This window comes from Acanthopagrus latus, chromosome 6 (genome assembly GCF_904848185.1).
Source record: "Acanthopagrus latus isolate v.2019 chromosome 6, fAcaLat1.1, whole genome shotgun sequence".
Taxonomy (NCBI): domain Eukaryota; kingdom Metazoa; phylum Chordata; class Actinopteri; order Spariformes; family Sparidae; genus Acanthopagrus; species Acanthopagrus latus.
Genome location: NC_051044.1, coordinates 10,285,108 through 10,298,234, shown reverse-complemented (window position 1 = coordinate 10,298,234; position 13,127 = coordinate 10,285,108). Strand labels below are relative to the sequence as shown.

Genomic DNA, 13,127 nt, shown 5'->3' with positions numbered 1-13,127 from the left:
CTCAGTCGCCGGTGAGATTTGATGTCAATTACTGGAAAAGAAATAACATCCCCGAAGCCCTCGCCTTCCCTCTAGTTTTCCCCCTTTGGCGCTTCCATACACGCTGGGGCTGCTCCGAACACGCCGGTGAATATATCACGCGCAGGTGACAAATGTGGGGAATGCTGATTTTCGCTAAAGGGATGAGGGATGACAAATTGAGAAACAGGAGCAAATTGGATGACATAGTTTGAAACGCTGAATTTGCCCTCTGTACCCTACATGTTTATTTTTACATTCTCATGCAAGGATTAAATATAGTTACTGAATACTTGCAGAGAAAATTGCCCATCCGTGTTGTTGCAGAGTCTTATTCTTGCATAACAGCTTCACACACCAGAACAGGTTGCTGTGGCCACCGGTGCCCATGGCACACACACCGATTTACAGGCAGATGTTATCACGACTCCATGCCAAGTGAACCTGGGGCCAGTGTGCATCAGTGTACGTGTCCACAGATCTAAGATGCTCGAAATGTGATGCAAATCCCTCTTCCCCCAGACTAGCCTCCTGATCCGCGGTGCATCAAGCCTCCTTTCATAGAAAGAGCATAGAAACCTGTCATGCTTGTTCTGCAAGATGCTCAACTTGTTGACATCATGGCAGCCCATCCACCTCGCTTGCATTTGCATCGGCTTGAAGCATATCTGAAAGGCACCAGTGGTCTCCGGTTGTCCTGAGAGGGTCCTGAGTATAGTCGGTCTGAAGTTAAGGGCAGAGGCAGAGCAGTGTGTTGACAGACACCAGTGCTCTTCTTACCATCCCGGGTCCATGTGCACTGACAGCTGTCAGCTACCTTGGCCTTCACCTGTCTTTTTCGCGGAGACGCACACATGCCACTACATGTGTGCATGAACGCACACATTGACACGCATAATATTTCCTTTGCATGCATGCACACACGCGCACATGTGCAGGTAGAGCCGCACACACACGCGCGCACACAATAAGCCACAGAGGAGCGAGCTCTGGCTCTTAGTCCGGTCTACGCCTCCAGATCGCACTGCACTGCCCTTTTCCTTTTTTTTTTTTTGTTTCATTCATATACTACCTCGCTTTCTCTTTCTCTTTTTCTTTCTCTTTCTCTCTCTCTCCCTCTCTCCCCCTCCAAGCCAAAGCTGGGGATACAGAGCGCCAGCCACCCGTGAGATGAGCGATTTAGTAATTGTGCAGCTGGCAGCCCAGGCATGGGGGCCTGTGCAGCAGTAGTGGACACTGTGGCATGTATGGGCACAAAGACTAGTCGAATGGGGAGAGAGAAGAGTGAAAGACAGAAAGGCAAAGACAGACAGGCAGCAGAGACAGAGGAGAGGAATGGAACACTTTTTTTTAAAAAAAGAAAAAAATGTTAATAAAAAATTAACTTTAGTAAAATTAATGGATGTAAAGCGGGCAAAAAGAGAGTGGGCGCAGGCTCATCTTGGTACGTGGGTGGAAGCTTTTAAGTTTTTGAAGAGTAGCAGCAGTATTGGCATGGGAGAGAGGGAACAAGGGAGGAGGAGAAGGACGGGGCTGGAGAGATTTGAAGAGAAAGGAGGGGGAGGGAGGGGACGGGGGTGGAAAAGCAGCAATTAGTGTAATTAGGAGGCCAGCTTTAGCAAGGCACTGACAATATGTCACCTCTCATTATAACCCATAAGCAAACACAGCAGCCTAATGCAAGGCAGCACCCATTCTCCAGACAGTTCCCTGTGTCAATGCAGATTTTGTTCTCCCCAGTCATGCTCGGCTGCATATCATTGACTTGCCAATACAACACGAGGGTTTTTGGATTCAGAATATAGAGTCTGGTCGAGGAAGGAGAGAGACCCAAACAACAGCGAGGTCCAACTAGCATGCTGCCGGGGTACACGGGATGTTTTGGCAGCCAGACAGAAGGGAGCCTGGATCCTTGTTAGACTACAGTGGGAGTGATTGATGCAGATGGATGAAATGTGTTAGGTGTTGGTGCTGAGCTGGTCTGAATGCTGGGTTGTGTGTTGCGGTTAGTTGGAATTGATGTCTGGACAGTTATGGCACGAGAACTGCAGTGTGCTCTGAAGCTGTGAAATTATTTGCATCGACCTTTCGCCGGACCATTGTAGAGACTTTGAACGTAGTATTACTTCACTCTCTGCTTTTCGAATGCGACGCTGACATCATGTACAGTATGCAAAAAAAAAGTGACAGATAATGTTGTAGGCTCATTTTATAAGACCCATCATGGCCGTGCATCCTATGAATAGCTGAATAGGCTGTGTACAGAATGAAGATAGCTTTGACATTATGGGATGATTCTCTGAGTAGCGTTCTGATCATCTCTGAATACTTGCATCTTTGAGCCGGTGCACTTGTTTTCATGGCAACCATATTTTACTCCAAAGCATTTTTTCTATTTTGTCTATTTTGTCTGACCAGCAGCAAACAGGCCATTAAAACTTTACCATCGCTATAGAAACACTTTAAAGACACAGGCATGTTTTTTTTTGTTGTGCCTCTAGTCACTGCTTTTTTTCTTTCTTTTTTTTTTTCACCCCTCTGTGACACGGCACAGGGGGCGCTGAGCCAAGTGACTGTGACAAATTGGGATTGGAAATGACAAAATAGGCTATTTAATAAGCATGGCGGAGGGGATTGGACTCTGGTGTCGGGTTCACTTGAATAAGCAGACTGTCTGAACTCCTCCTGGGCCCGGCTTTGATGGCAGCTTTCATCCATCTGATGGCGAGATTCTGGCAATGGAAGATGGAGCCGGAGTCTGTCTCGCTATCTACAGTGTGTGTGTGCATGTGTGTGTGTGTGTGTGTTAAGCTGTGCATGCTTGCGACTGTGCACAGGGCCGGCTTTTGAGTTAATGCAAAATCAGTGCACACATCAATCCGAGGCAGAGATATACTGTGGTGAGCGAGTAGGCCGGAGGGGATGGGGAGTAAATATGGCCATGTGTTAACCTCAGGCTATTAACTTCTAAATATAAACTCCTTCCCTCAGATAGTGATCACTTGTGCCATTTTTTTTGTCACATTGGCACCTGAAATGAGAAGTTGTTATTAGAGAGAGATAGAGATCATATTCCCTTATAACACCAGGCCGAACCCAGCTGACACGTTGTATGACACGTATGTTTGGGTGTATGAGGCTGCAGAGAAAAATGTGTGAAAAGGATGTGCCGAAACACGGAGGGAAGTCGATGAAAATGTGCATTTTTTTTTGTTTTTTTTACTCCCAGCGTACACCGGTGACCCGAGACCTGTGTTTAGTAAACTGAGCATGATAAAGGAGTGAAAGGAGAGACAGACGGATTGGAAACAGTTAGAAAAAGAGGACGAACAGATAACCCACCGGAGGGAGCGATACTGGGACTGTTAAGCAGACAACGGGCGAAAAAAAAAAAAAAAAGGCAATAAAAGAACAAATGAAAGTGACGGTGGAGTGCAGAGGAGAAATGAGTGAGAAAGATGATGTGGATGGGGAAACATGCATAAAAGTGCAATGGCAGTGTGACCGAGGAAAAAGACTGAAGAGACGGAAAAGACAACAAAAGAAAGTGACAGAGAGAGAGAGAGAGAGGAGGAGAGGGGGAGGGGAAAAAAGCAGAAGGCTGAAAAGCAATAGGTTTTAGAACTTGTTGACAGTGAGTTAGACACAGAGACAGAGAGAGAAAAAAGACAGAGAAGGCAAAAGGGGCGCACAGAATATAGAATAAGATGGTGGAGGAAGGTGGGAGATAAAGAGTGACGAAGACGACTAATGGTGGGATAGGTGATGAAGCGTGCCTTTGAGCACGTGGTGCTCAAACTTTACGCAAAGTTCCATTTATATATGTGTGGAAAATGTGTTTTCTGCGTTTGCGTGCATGTCCATGTCACTGAGTGTCTCTGTGTGTCCGTGTTTCCTGATCACCAGCCAGGAAGGCAAAAGTCGAAGACAGCAGACAGCATCTCTGACCATCTACAACACCTGCTAATGTCTGCGAAAAAATGAATTATGAATTAAAGCGAGACATTTTTTGCTAATGCGCATATTCGATCCTATGAGGAATTTAATATTTTCCTGCATCAAAATATTACATGGTTGAAACTTCAAGGGTTTGAGCGTATAACTCACAAAGAATTCTGTGACTGATCCAGCTCAGCTCTTACTGTCTGTCATTTGAGAACTCCTGACGACTACATTCTTCTGACGGGCAGAGATGTCCACAGAGTCTATGCTTTTGTTTCTGTACTTGTGACAGAGCTCAAAAGGGTTTGCTGGCTGATGAGGGTTGCAACAACATCCTTTTATACATAGCTTTACAGCCTTGAGCCCGTGAACCACTCTCCTGCAGTATGTTAGCTGTGTTTTCCTAAGCGGTGAATAGATAGAATAGTCTGGACACATTCATCTGAAGATGAATGAAGTGAATGTGTCCAAACTGAAACGCTCACTTGTGTGAACATCTTTGATAAGCGCGTGTTGTCACGCCCTTTGGACTCCATTCTGAAGCTCAGTCGTTGCTATTTTACAGCCTGTTTTTCTTAATCTCATCTGTGGTTATGGAAATCAGTCATGAAGATGACTCAAAAATAGATGTGCAAGTTTTCTTGGTGTCTAAGGAGATTTGTATCATTATAATATAGTTTCTCATTATAGGACAAAGAGTAGCCTAAAAGTCTGCAGCCACGGCTTTGAGCTAAATGCTAATGTTGGTGTAAAAACTTACTTAGAATGACAACATAAATGTACATCCTCATAACATGCTAACATTTGCATTAGCTTTAAAGTAATTCTGTCATTGGACAAGAGCATTTTCCACCTTATGCTGGTATGAGATTAAAAGCTATTGGATCACCAAAGTTATTACAGTTCCTCTTGAGGGTAAAAAATTGGTGTACCAAATTTCGTATTAATCCACCCAACATTGATGGAGATATTTACTACAAAACAATAAATGTTAACCTGCATGTGGCGCTAAATTAAACAACAATTGGGAGCTATCCTCACGGGCACTCAAATTGACCAAATCTGCACCAGATCTAATGGCTAGATACTTCAGTCGAGTCTGTTGTTGCAGTGTATGGACAAGCTGTCCAACACGCTGAGCGAGGTGTCTTTGTGTGAGATGTGCTTCAAAATCCACCAATACCTCAGCAAGATGGGGGTGGGGAAGACAAATCTGGAATTTTAGGACACTGGTACTGCTTTTCTATTCATTTGTCCTGCCAGTACATTAAAGGGACTTGATGAGTTGCTGTCATCTACCTGCCATGCCAGCTTTTGTCACAGCTATGGAGTCTGTGTTTTGCAATAATTGTCAGTGCCTTAGAAATGAGCCCGCTTGTTCTGCTTTACTTTGATCTCCGACAAATGGTACAAATACTCAGAGAGACTGATTCATCCTTTTCGAGCCATGTTAAAAGGTGTTTCTGTGCAAAAAAAAAATGAGAAGCAGCCTTGTGTTTTGCGCTCTGTAATTCGCCGTACTCATATGCACTCCACACAACTCACTGAAGTGGCACCTAATCTGATTGGTCAGAGAGGGCGCGATAGAGAGGAGAGTGGGCTAATGGCTGAGCAGACAGGCAAAGATAACGAGCTTATCACAGCATGGAGGAAAAAAAAAAGTGAGCAAAAACTTGTTTTGGAGTCAAACTAAAAAAAAAAAAAAAAAAAAGTTATGGACCAATCAGCTGCAAATCCAGCCTCATGCTGGCACATGGTATCACAAATCCTTAACACCAAACACTGCAAAAGCCGCAGGAAATAACTGCAATGGAAGCAATTTTGTTCCAATTCCTTATTTTTCAGTCTTGCAAATAGATATTATTTTGTGTGTATTGTCGGCTGTGGCTTCCTTTCCTTCTTTGTTTGTGATTCTGATTTTCTTAGAACTAAGCTTTTCAAAATAGGGCCATATTTTTCCCCACTAAGGATAGCAATTTTCAAATACCCTCCCTTTCCCTCTACATCTAACACTGTCCACGGTCTTTAACAGATGATCAGATGTACATTTTTAACATGCAACAAAAGATTTAAGTCATCAGCACATAACATATCACTGTCCACTCACAACAAACGTATGTATTTTGAGATAGTGTATAAAAATTGCAACGAGATGTTCCAGTCATAATCCACCTGTTTGCCTCAGTGCTTTGGCTTCCTTTCTTAACTCTGCCTTTATATGGTGCCTATACCTTATTTTTTTCAATTGCACCGAGTGTAAACAATGTACAACAACCATAATTACACTTATCCATTAAAGCCAGATCAACCTCATTTAACCAAGATCAACAATTAGCCCATTACAGCTAAATACAGTCAACGGTAGGACCATTACAGTGTCAGGCGTCTAAAAGCTCAAAGATAAGTAATTTAATGAAACCAGCAATCAACAGGATGCAAACAATGACAGTATACTTAAATATGTTTGCGCTGGATGACTTCTGATGCACTCTCATTAACTGCTAATCGAGTTAACAATTCTACTCTCCCAGCCGAACCACAACAGCCAACAGAGAGAGGCATCAAACAATGGTAGATGTTTGTTAACTAGCATACTTCTGTTGACATAAACTTATAATCTTACCTCCAGTTCTTGTAGAAGAATAGAAAAACCTGCGTTGACCGTGTCTCACCACTCATCCAGACTTGTTTAACCTCATGCTTTAGGTTTTATTCTCACTACAAGTTGTTGCACCACGCTGATCTGATTTTGTTTAGGTTTGCTTCCCCATTAGACCACATGAGAGGCATCACGTGTTAGCAGACAGACAGACAGACAGACAGAGAGTCCTTGCTTTAAAAAAAAAAAAAAAATCAAAGCTAAATATAATTACTGAGTAAAACTCACCAACATAATGATAAAAAGCATTTTACACCATGTTAGACTTTGACAGTGGCAGTACATCATCATGTGGGGGGGCTTTGCCGACTCTAACAATAAAAATCCTACCACAATACCATGTTTATATCCCAAATATGATTTTTCATGTTTTATTATTTAATTGTTTATTATTTATTATTTATTATAACGCTTCTTTAGGCAGTTTTGACTACAGCAATGCAAAACCAAAAAGACCACTGGTATGAGCCACTGCGGCCAAATGGTACTTTGCGCGCACACACACACATAGCGTGCTTGCATGCCTGTGAATGTTTTTGCATGTGTGAGAGTGTATGTCAGAGAGACAGAGAGGGCTGTCTGCCAGCCATTGGCGCTGTGCCTATCAGTTCGCAGTGATCAGTCTTGCTTGGCTGTCGTCTGTCCACTGCCAGCTGTCAAAGGGCCTGCTCTGGGCATGCCCACTGATGAGAGGCTGTAGCCATGCTCTAGAATCAATCCAGCTCTCTAATAGGTCACGTATGGCTGCACAGTGCTTGCCAATAGCTTTGGATTGGAGAACTAGTCGAGTAGGGAATGGAAAGGAAAGATGTCGAGGGAAGAGAGAGATACACAGGGAAAGACAAGATATGTCAGCCATATTTTTTATCATCAACAACAACTTTTGCTGGCAACCGCTGAAAAAGAAAGGGCAGTAATTGACTTACCACTAATTTGCCTCTGCGAGTGAAGACTTCTGACTCCGCTGCAATGATGGCCAAGTTTGAGCGAAACCCGAATACACTAACATAAATCTCTCTGTCACTGTCTCCTCCTCCAACTCATTAGAGTTTCCTACTTTTAGACCTAATTATGAGTAAATGTGTACACACTTAATGAAATTCCCCTGAGATTCATTTGAGGAGTGTGGATTTTGTTTTTAGATACCAAGAGCAGTCAGTGCTCAGAAAATGTTTCAGTTTGCAAAGCAACTTCTGGGCCGTTGGTGCACGCAGAAAAATACTTGATACAAATGGTCTCTAATTAAACATATTCCGAACTGCCTGCTGCACTGTTAAGTCATCTACTGTAAGGGAACAGAGAGAGTGTAGATAGGCAAAAACGAATTAATTCTATCCTCTCAATGCTTTTTTTTTTTTTTTGCCTCTGAGGCACAGAGGAATAAACTGTATGTTTTTATTTCTTTGAAGTTATCACTCCACAGCTCAAACATATCTAATTGGAAACTTGAAAAGAAATATTTTTGATCAATTTAAGTCAAGCGAGAGTTTTATTTCCTCTTCTTTTAATCTGCCATTCAAAATGCAACAAGAGATTCACTCCTTTTTATCTAACTAAAGGTATGTGCGATTCATTTTTCATAGGAACATGGCAACCTTTAATTGGAACTTTAGTTGCAGTGGACTCCTACATGATGTCTTAAAGCGTTCCTTCTAAGTTACAGTCCCTCGGAACGGTCTGTTCTGATCTGCTGTGTAATAAATACAGCGTACGTATAAAATGTACTGGCTCGCAAGAATGAGGCAGTAGTTGGATGTGATTCACAGAAAAAAAACAACAATAACAATGTCTGTGTTACTCGATCCGCAGCGATCTGCAAGCACAAGGCGAAACACCAGGCACCTGCCTTATATGTTTATTGTCAAAGTGCGGACCTGAAATAGCTTTCTATTAAAAATCCATGAGTGGCTACATTGGCGTGGGTTGGAAAAATTGAATAAGATCAAGCAAGTCCACTTTCACCGCCTTGCAGAGTTCCAGACTCTGCACAACAGTGTCTATCCCTGTGAGTGTAGATTTGATTTGTTGAAAGTTATCATGTCAGCAATCCATCTCTGGATCTGACTCGATGATTGCAAGAGAGATGATAGAATTAGCACAATGCTAGAGCATTTCGCACAGAAGATCATCTACCTAGAATCTGTATTTCTTTCTTTTTTTTTTTTTTTTTCGGGCGAGTGCAGAGTGTGTGTTGCCTGATGATCCTCTAACTCTCTGAGCATCCAGGATTGCCCCCGTGCCACCATCAGTAGCCGTTCCGCCACAGAGGAGGGATCACAAAAAGAGACACATGCTGTGACCCAGTGCCTCCCTGTACCTGAGCAGATGGTGTAGGAGCAGGACACTGTTCATATCTGGAACAGATTACTAATCTCAGGGTTGGTGATGCATCAGACAGATCAGCATTGATGTGACAGCAGGATTGTTTGTAAGTTTTACACACAGTCAGCCAGAACCTTGGCTCACAGTGACTCTGTGGCTGGAGACACAGAAATGCTGGAACTCGGTCTTTAACATCACAATGGGGAATGCTTGGCTGCTGTGATACACAATTCAGCCTCACCATCTCCACTGCCAGGCAGCATGGATTGGTCATCATGCTCTGCAGGGGCAAGTGGTGAATCTTAGAGAGGGGCACAGTGCACAGTCGAGAAGAGGCCAGTCACATTCTGTCTCACTTCTGTCAGAGCAAAGCTCCATCTGAGGAGAATGCTGAAAAATAGGCCTATCACTGCCAACAAGCACATTCACCCCTGCTGTTAGTGGACGCGGGCAGGGACATGTTCAGTGCCGAGGCACACAGTGCATTGCCAGGGTTGGTCTGCCATGCCAATCAGTCCAGGGCACAAAGGTGAGAGTCTATCTGCGTCGAGGGATAAAGTTCCCCTTGACTGCTGAATTGTCTGTCTTAGAGTTCTGTGTTGTCATGTCTGTTTTACAAGGGAAGTATATGGGAAACTGGGTCAGAGCAGCTATTTTCTGTCTGCAAGTTCATCATTGATTGGCTGACTGTGAATGCACAGATTTCGGTCAGTGGCTTCTGTGGTCAGGTGTGATCATTAGGTGGTCAAAGCCTCAGTGACAGCAACACCACAAGGCTTTTACAGCTGATACCAGCACAGTTTTGAGGGCACTCCAGCAAATCATCCTAGGCAGTCCAAATTAGCTTATGTAAACATTTGTATACTGTCATGCTCAATGGAAAAAACAGTGGCAGTTAGAGGAGGGTCTAATGAAAGATGTTACATGAAAATTGCATCATGGGACTGTATCTACTCTTTCTGGAGCTTGACCCATATTGGTGTAGAAAAAAATGGTATCTCAGCCTCATATTTCCTCTCTTTTTTTAGCCACACCAGCAGTCTGTTGACGGGTCCATCGCTTTGGTCAAGACTTGAATATGCATATTTAATATATAGCTGTTGAATGGATTCCATGAAATTTACTGAACTCATTCACAGTCCCTAGAGAACGAAGTCTACTGACTGACCCTAATGATCCACTGACTTCTTATAACACTAACACAAAGCTGAGCTTTTTTGATGTTAGATTGATTGATTGATTGATTGATTTCTTTTTTGATAAAGGTCAGATTTATACCATCTATATGCAGATAAATCATTTTGAAAAATAATAGCAAGATTACTTAGTGTAGCAAACTGGCAACCACATGAGGAGGCAGGTGATTTGAACAAATGCTGTGTTGTGATGTCGATGCAATGGAAGGGGGAGATGGAATGCCACGTTTAATGGCTTATTTTTTTTATCAATAACACCCTCAAGTGAACTATTGGACGGACTGCCATGAAACCCGTTCCTGACTCCCTCAGGTGACTGGTGATCCCTTTAAGATTCATCAATCGGCATCATCTTGGCTAAATTTCACATTTATGACCATATACCTTCTAACATAATGACGTCATCAGTCTAAGTCATACTTTAGTTTTGTGGTTATCAGAAATCTCCCCAGCTTGTTCAATACTGGAGCACCACTCAAGATCAGTATCAGCTACCCTACAAGTGTTGCACCAAACTGTGTAGGCATACAGCTATCACATATACTGTGAAACCACATGACTGAATACACATCTTCAATAATGTCACCAATGTATATGGGCAAATCCCCATATAGTTCCTCCTTTAACAACACCAAGTGTACCAAGCAAACGTTGAGGCCTGAGCTGTTGAAGTTGCTCTTTTACTGTTTGCTCTGGAGATTGGACACCCCTGAAGCAGCTGGTTTCCAATACCATGGACATTGCCTTTACCAACAGTCTGAGAGGGAATTATTTCCGGAAGCTCGAAGCACGCTACTGGGCAGGAGGAAAGTGAGATTAGAAGTCCTCTCCAAGCTGGCAGAAATACAATAGGTTAAACCACCTGCTGGCCTGAGGAGTTTTTTTTTTTTTTTTTTGCCACTGATGTTGCAATCTTCCCTTTTTTGGGGGGTCGTAAGGCCAGAGACATACTAAATGTTATTGTTTCTCCTTACTTCTGTCATCCACCTCTTGTTCTGAACGTTCTCAAAGGAACCGTTTGTCACAGCCACACACAACACAACACAGTCTGTCTTGTTCCCCTCTTTTAGTCTTTCACCCGTTTATTTTATTCTCTATTTGTCTCGCGTCTTCGCCATTTATCCCCCCCAACCCCTCCTTCTGTCTCTGCTCCATCAGCTCTGTCTTTCTGCGTAACCTCTGTGCATGTCCCACAACAGCCAAGAAGCGTATCTGGCCCCCCTGCTTCCCAATGTTTGTCTGAAGTATTAGGGAGTTGTTGCCTCATTGGATAGAATTAATTGATTAATACTTTTATCCAATTAGTGCTCCCTCATGCAATTAATCAGCTGGCTGATGTTAGGGTCGCTCCATCAGTCGGACGAAAGGCAGACAGATGCTTTGGGTCTGGTGCGTGATGAACAATGACTTTGTTCTCTCTCTCTCTCTCTCTCTCTCTCTCTCTCTCCTTCTTATTTTCCACACACCTGGTTTCCTGTCCTCTTTTCACACTTCAGACATTGCTCTCCAGCTCATAGCACATTGTTAGAGTTCTTGCTGAACACAAGAATCTCTGGTGGAAAACAGTCTCCTCCGGATAATCCTATTAAAAACCACACATTATGGGGTTTGTAGCACAGAACACGTAGAGGCAATGCGAGATGAACGGGGTACAGTGTCTTAACTGTAATTTTTTTTTTTTTTTTAAAAAGCTTAGAAACTGATTTTGATGCTCAGAAAGACATTTTTTTAAAACATGAAGTAGAAATCCCCTGCATATTCAGCCCAAATTGACAATAATCATGGTAAAAGCAGTTTTCTTTTATGTCTTACAGGTTTGTCCTTTCCCTGCCTTTGAATCGGTGATGGAGTTATCATGGTGGCCACAGAAATACCATCGGACCTTTGAAGAATGAACTTTCAAAACCACTGGATTGTTCTTGGGAAAGTCATCGAAGATCAGACAAAATCACCGACAGAAAAGTCAGTCGGCCTTTTCTCACTTCAAGGACTCTACTACAGGAAGCAAAACCAGCCATTAAAAGGGATTTTCGTGGACAACGGAAATACTTTCTCTGCAAAAAGGTTCCGTACAGTAATTTTTGGACAGCTTAGTTTCAAACCACCTGAAACAACCATTGGAAGTGGCTAGAAGTGAAATTGGGAGCAGCTCAAAGGACAAAATCAAGAATGGATGGAGAGCGTCACTCTTCATGGCCATTAAATCCCTGCCTCCCCCCATGTTCCCCACTGATCAGTGAGCCATCCCAGTAAAATCTGTTGTTTTTGTTGCCTTGAAAATTTCGGCTCGATAGACATTTTCCAAAGTCTGTTCTGTGTCCCTTTCTTTTCACTTTCTTTAAAAACTCAAATCAGAAACTGTACACAGAGCAGATGCCGTACGAATCAGAATGGCCGACCACGTTACAGTACAAACATGAACTCTGCAGGAGGTAGAAATCCAATATGCTATGTGACCTGCTCTGTGTTCAGCAGCAAACTTCATCTTTATTCTCGATCCCATGGATTAACTCTCAAGTTCTCACACAAAGACCTTTTAAGTTTCTCTCAGTGAAGTTTTATATGGTATAAAACTACAACTTCAAAACTCTTCCTGTCTGCATTCATCTTGTATATTACATGTAGACCCAAGCTAGATTTCTTTCTTTTTTTTTTTCTTTTTATTATCAAAATGGCCCCATCTTGGACAGTAGGAGCTGGGACACTGTTGGCAGCCTTGGGTCTTTTTAGCTGCTGTAGTTTTGGCTGGTGTGAGGCCTCAAGGACTAGTAGTTCAACCTCTGGAGGGGATCAAGGAGCCTCGTCACTGGAACGAGTTAAGAGAGGATGGGTGTGGAACCAGTTTTTTGTGGTGGAGGAGTACACAGGCACGGAGCCGCTATACGTGGGAAAGGTAAGGCATCTCATTCTATCTAACTGTAAAGCAAGGAATCTGTTTGTCGGGCTGCTGTTCACACATCTCAAGAACTGCTTATCCGATCGACTCGACA

The 13,127-nt window shown here is 43.0% G+C and overlaps 1 protein-coding gene and 1 long non-coding RNA gene across 2 annotated transcripts in view; one reads left to right on the top strand and one right to left on the bottom strand.

The window, feature by feature from the left end:
* LOC119021913 overlaps positions 1-13,127 on the bottom strand; it is a 255,539-nt gene that overhangs the window by 101,007 nt on the left and 141,405 nt on the right. The gene's annotated exons all lie outside the window — the stretch shown is intronic.
* The window catches only part of LOC119021912 (cadherin-22), a 169,059-nt gene that overhangs the window by 75,549 nt on the left and 80,383 nt on the right, over positions 1-13,127 (top strand). Inside the window, exon 3 of the mRNA XM_037102511.1 lies at positions 11,952-13,030. Within this exon, the coding sequence (XP_036958406.1) occupies positions 12,809-13,030 (222 nt within the window). The 5' untranslated portion in view covers positions 11,952-12,808. The remainder of the gene's footprint in view (positions 1-11,951; positions 13,031-13,127) is intronic.